Below are 6,000 nucleotides of genomic sequence, written 5' to 3'. Positions count from 1 at the left end.
CTACAGCGTGCATTACTCCATCGTCTGCTACAACTCTTGAATATACTTTAAAAGGTTGCTTATCAAGTTGGGCACATATATATGGTGTCAGGTATTCTATCCCTTTTGCCTTATTCACGGCGCAGTGCGATACATTAGTTTATGATTTTCCATACAGTTTTGGGGACATCATAGGTAACTATGGCGCATCTGTTCACGAGCATCGTGATATTTTTATAAAGGCTTTCGGGGGAAAGCCAGGAGAAATCCGTACGGATGCTACGCGGAGATTGTATGGAAATCGCGCAATTTCAGTGCAGTTACCTAGAAGTCGCCACATGCTTCTCGTGGAAATCGTACGACCATCTGAAAAATGTTTTGCCCATATCAAGGCCGCTACATGGCAATGGTACGTCCGCTGTAGGATTGTCGTGCAATAATTGCTCAATATGTGGTATCGGTGTGATTTCAAGGGTACTGCACGGGCACCGAGAGGCAACCTTGCGGCAGCTATGCGAGTGCCTTGCGAAGGACCCACGATTCTACAATCTTCGTATGATCTTTTTGGGCACCATGTCCACGGAAACTTTTGCCTTGGCTGCACGAACAGCGCATATCTTCCTAACGATGCCCGTGCAGGGATTGTGCAATGCCACCTGCGACATGTCTACGGGCTTACGACTTTTTCATATTTGTATAACAAAATCGTAGAGGCTGTGGAGCCCGTAAATCCGTACGAAAATCGCACTGCCGCTTCCTGCCCCCGCATGGAGTGCGCATGGAAAGAAGGATACGGCTAGTCTACGGGCTCCACAGACGCATCGCAGGCCAAATGTGACAGAGAGGCTAGTAGGAAATGAACTTCAAGAAGGGAATACTCCAGTTTGTGACTTCTACCTAGATGATGGATGGTATTCTATGCATGATTACGTTATAGCTGATACCCCCGAGCCATGTGCTACACATTACAATTGGTACATGATTGGTAAGTAAATATCATTGTAATACCCCAGTCACACATACGGCGCGGATAGCTACGTCTAGCCACGGATAGAAACGTAGTAATCCGTATCGATCCGTAGCTGAGCCGTACCTCACAGTAGTAATCCGTATCAATCCGTACCAACACTTGGTCAAAACGTATTCAAGACTTATCCCAAACTTGCAAGTTTCTTCAACTTTTGAACATGCACAAAACATTGAGCGATCCGTAGTCATTTGAGCGTGACTTTAGTCCAACTTGGTTGAAACTTATTCATTTGTAGTTAAACGTACTAAAACATAGTTATCCGTACTGAAACGTACATTACCGTATTTAACCGTAGCTAAATGTAGTTATCCGAGACTGCCCGCACTGCATAGTTCAACGTAGTTCACCGCAGACCCGTCAACGCACTGGGCAAGTTGCCAGCGCAGTAAAATGTAGTTCAACGTAGTACTTATTCGCATCCTTTATTTTTTTTCTTTCTCGTTTCTCACCATTTTTCCCGTACTAAGACGCACTGCTCCGTACTTATCCGTGTCCCCCCCCCCCCCCCCCCCCCCCCCCTCCCTCCAGCGCAGTAAAATGTAGTTCAACGTAGTACTTATTCGCATCCTTTATTTTTTTCTTTCTCGTTTCTCACCATTTTTCCCGTACTATGACGCACTGCTCCGTACTTATCCGTGTCCCGCTCCCGTCTCCCTCCCACACACACACACACACACAGACCAATCCCATCCGCACCGTATCTCAACGCACGTACATATCCGTATGTGTGACTGTAGCTTAATAAAAATATCTTTTGTCTGAAATTAACGTTTTTCGAATAAGTATTATCAATAGGCATTTCCTGAGATTTTAAGTCAAGAGGAATGAGGCTGACCAGAGGTATTCTGACACATTAGTACCTTTCTGTTATTTTTGCCTCAATAGCCCCTCAAATACATGTGCAAACTATACAAAGGCTGTTGAGGAAGATTAACATAGGATTATATGAGAAAATGACAACGGTTTTGTTTTGATAATGCAAAATTGAGGTTTTATGGCTATATTTTTGCCGTTACCATGGAAACAGAAAGAAATTAACTGCATATGAAATGTTATTCTATGTTTTTTAATTTAAAATTAAGATTAATCGTATCATAAACATTTATATTTCAGTGCATTTTTGGGATGAATGTAAATACAGTGAACTTTCATTAGAATCCATGACAGTTAATATTAAGTTTTGGCGGCCATTTTTAAAATGGCCGCCGTATCGGCCATCTTGAAAGATATCAATTGGTCCCATAAAAAGTGTGTCTTTTGCTTTGGTAAAAACCTGTGCAAAGTTTGGTGCTTTTCCCATTTTCTGATGTATTTTGGCATTTCTTGTTACGAATCGATCGGACTAGAACAAAGGTCAATCTATCTATTTATAGCTTTACTTCAGGACAGAATAGAGTATTAGGATATTACTTTTCAACAATTATACTCATTTAATAAATCTAGCATATATCAATTTTTATGACAGTTTTACCTGAGGTTTATGGTATATAATCCATCTGAAAGTAGCTTGCTCTCTCTGTCTATCGTATAACCACAACACTGATGCATGGAACTATTGCAATGGAGCACTTAAACGGAGAGGCAAATATAGCATGTATTTGCAGAATTGATAGAATATGTGGCTTATTTTGAGCAACGTTATGAACCCTGATTATAGTTACTGAAGAAATTCAGTTGTAGTTTAAAAGATTATTTAGTTTTACATATTAATTTTTGAAACTTCTTTAGAAAATGCGATTTTGTTTTGCAAATGTCTGCTTGCAGGTGAGTTAGTAATTTCTCCTCAAGAGAATTTTAATACTTTTGGGAAAAACAGTTGTAATCAATATATTGATAAATATATATACTTAATGTATCTAAATATAGAATTAGCAAATAATTGATTGAGGAATAAGTTAGCGACATACATTTCAATTATAACATTAACATTCGCCATTATTTTCTAATGTATCAATTTACTTAAAAAAGGTAAATACACGGAAGAGCTGTGCCTTTGTGTGATAATGACTCTGGAAGACGTCAAGAGCCCTCAAGCTGAAACCTTCGGGCTATTATCACCTTGCCATCGTTCCATTCATTTTCCATTCATTAACCTATACGTTATCCTTCCGCTGTTGATAAATTGGGCATCTGTATCATTTTCTTTTTCATTATTATTTAGAAATACATCAGTTGTCATTTATCTTTATGCTTGATATTAACCTTTTGTCACACACTACCTGAATTCTTCTTAATTGCGCTGCGCCTCAGCGCAAGGCATATTTGGGATAGCGAAACTGAATGTTAGTGGTGAGGTAGTAGTGAATAATATGTCACGGTAGTAATGAACAGTTATTTATTCCTAATGATCGTACCATACCCCTAGCGTACATTCATATTTGGGAGTAAAAGCATAGCAAAAGTTCTTCTAGGGCGCATCTATATAAATTTATAATGATAATCTTGAAAAAGTTCGGTTGCAATGTCTGTTTTAAATATTGGTCATCAGTTAGTGGAAACCCAAGATTGGACGCAAGGACAATACCAAATTCAAGACCGTGTGGTTGGGACACAAAAAGTCAATAATATGCAGGACACAAAGTATGAAGGAATTTTAATGACTGTAATAGATATGTCTGTAAGGCAAAATAAGTTTTGGTCTGATTTAAAGTACTGTAGATAACAAGAAAATCATGTGAAATAGAGGGAAAATATGGCACTTCTACTCCCTTGCCTATCAGCTAGCTTTGATGGCGACGTAGTAGTGTCCACTTAGAGAACTCAAGGTTCCGGGTTCAAATCTGGGGCGGGCCATGGAGATTTTTGGAATTTGTTTCTTATCATGCAAAAAGAGTACAAGTGGTCCAGATTCTATTGCTGTAACTTCAAATACAGAAAGTAGGTCAGTAGGTTATGGTAATTTCAGTGAATGTCAGACAGACTCACTTGAAGAACCTTCCTACAAAGTTTGAAAGTCCTACCCAAGCTATGCAGAGTTATAAGGTGTTTGGTACTTAAGTTCACCTTAAATCTTGACTTTTACACACAAGACCATCTACTGGTCAGGACCAACCTCTCTACTAAGTTGGACATCCTAATTTAGTGATTTGATGCGCTAACAGTCTACGGTCTACGTACTCACATACAACAAACGTAGTGTTCATGGATCAAGTTATTCATGGCTGTAATCTATTAGTAAATGTCCTAAATTTCATGAATGTGACATCTGGGCATTCGATGCGTGAACGTTTTGCGCACAATAAGAGGGTCGCAATGGGTATAGGTCGACCACGTGTTTTGAGCCGTGACTACTTTTTGCAGGACAGTTGATTTGCCAAAAAAATGACAAGAACATATATGTAATGCATAATAAAGCGGTATAAGTTATCAAGGAATGTAAACGAATGAATGGCCCAAAGGATATGGCTTTGACTTAAAACCTTGCTTTTCGAGGTTCGAGCCTTGGTAACTTCACCTTCTTTTTAAAAAAATCGTTTGTTTTTATAAAGCCCTTATTACGGAGGTTTTGAACTCGTACCTCACGGTTTCTAATCATTACTCTCTACCAATTGCACAAGCGATATATCAAGTTCATGGTAAACAAAACATATACATGTATATCAACTTACTCTATAAAGAATTCTCAGCCAGGTGTGGTCCGAATATCGATATAACCCAATTGAAAAAGTGTATCATTCCGTCGTGATTGACTTATAACGACGCATGTTTACCTTTGTGACAAATATAATGTTTGGCATGTTTCAACAACGCCACTTTTCTATCCTCGTTTTTAGTATTATGTAATCCACGGAGCACGTTCAGCCAGAGAGTCGCCTCAATTCAGAAATAATAATTGTAACGTTACAGGTCATTTCTAAGGTCACAGAGTTTGATTGGTCAGCTTGTAATGACAACAGTTTAAACGACCAGTTGCTCAGTCAAGTGTGACTTACCAATTCTAAGTGTTCCTTCTCTTGGAAAGGAAACAATATATATTGGAAGATGAAACCCTCCCCCCTCTAGGAATTTTTGTAGACATTATTATTATTAAGCCCCTTGTCTGTAGATCATATTTCTGAATTCTGCCATCTGGCAAGCGGGTTCTATATGAATTACGGCATGTTATTTACGTTACCTTAACGACTATTAAAAAAAACAAAAACAAAAAAACACACGATAAAACTGGAATGTGGTGATTTATATGGTAGAAACAACCAAAATAATTAGCAAGTGGGTTCAGTGATATGCAGAATATACTGTTTTCAATGTTTCTGCTTAGTTTTGTTCTTTCAATCGATCATTTCATTTTGTAATTTACGTTACCATTTGTTTTATAAAAATATTTGTATCAATTATTTCAAAATGGTTTAATTATCAAAAAATATCAGATATGTCTACAATATAGTATTTTCATATACACGTTTTAAGAATTTATCCTGCAACAGTTTTAAGAACAAGAACGTTACCATTATTTAATACGTTACCAAAATTCATTTCATATTATTTTCATTTCTCAGTCAATAGATTGTTTATGTATCCTTAGAATGATGTTTAGACTTAGATAATGCGAATATCTTATCAAGTTCGAACTTGTTTGCTATTAAAATGCATGTAGCATAGCACTGATATTGTAACCTACGATACGATACGTTACTGAATGTGTATGTTAGTGACTGAAAAATAACGCTCACAACTGCTTATCTGCTCAACCAAAACAAATTCACATAAATCATAATTTAGAAAAACTTAAGCTGTAGCATTTTTCATTCTCCCGCTACCTTGTAATAAGCAATTTAGTATTTACTGCTATTAACAGTTCTTTTTAGTTTTGTATTTTCAGTTACCTTAGTCGTCAAAATCACTGTTTGTTTCGTATATGGTGTCACTTATATTGGTCATCTCTACTTCTTTATAGTCGTCATCAGAGTCATCCTCGTCACATGTTGCTGGTGTGTCACAAATAATTTCAGCTAGGGAGGCAGTAAACAGTTTTCTGAGCTTCTCGGTCTAGA

At 37.6% G+C, this 6,000-nt stretch overlaps 1 protein-coding gene across 1 annotated transcript in view; it reads left to right on the top strand.

The window, feature by feature from the left end:
• Positions 1 to 831: 831 nt before the first annotated feature.
• LOC123532953 (uncharacterized) overlaps positions 832 to 6,000 on the top strand; it is a 68,675-nt gene continuing 63,506 nt past the window's right edge. Inside the window, exon 1 of the mRNA XM_053518015.1 lies at positions 832 to 964. Within this exon, the coding sequence (XP_053373990.1) occupies positions 898 to 964 (67 nt within the window). The 5' untranslated portion in view covers positions 832 to 897. The remainder of the gene's footprint in view (positions 965 to 6,000) is intronic.

Source organism: Mercenaria mercenaria, chromosome 11, assembly GCF_021730395.1.
Source record: "Mercenaria mercenaria strain notata chromosome 11, MADL_Memer_1, whole genome shotgun sequence".
Taxonomy (NCBI): Eukaryota; Metazoa; Mollusca; class Bivalvia; order Venerida; family Veneridae; genus Mercenaria; species Mercenaria mercenaria.
This window is presented reverse-complemented; position numbering and strand designations above follow the sequence as displayed.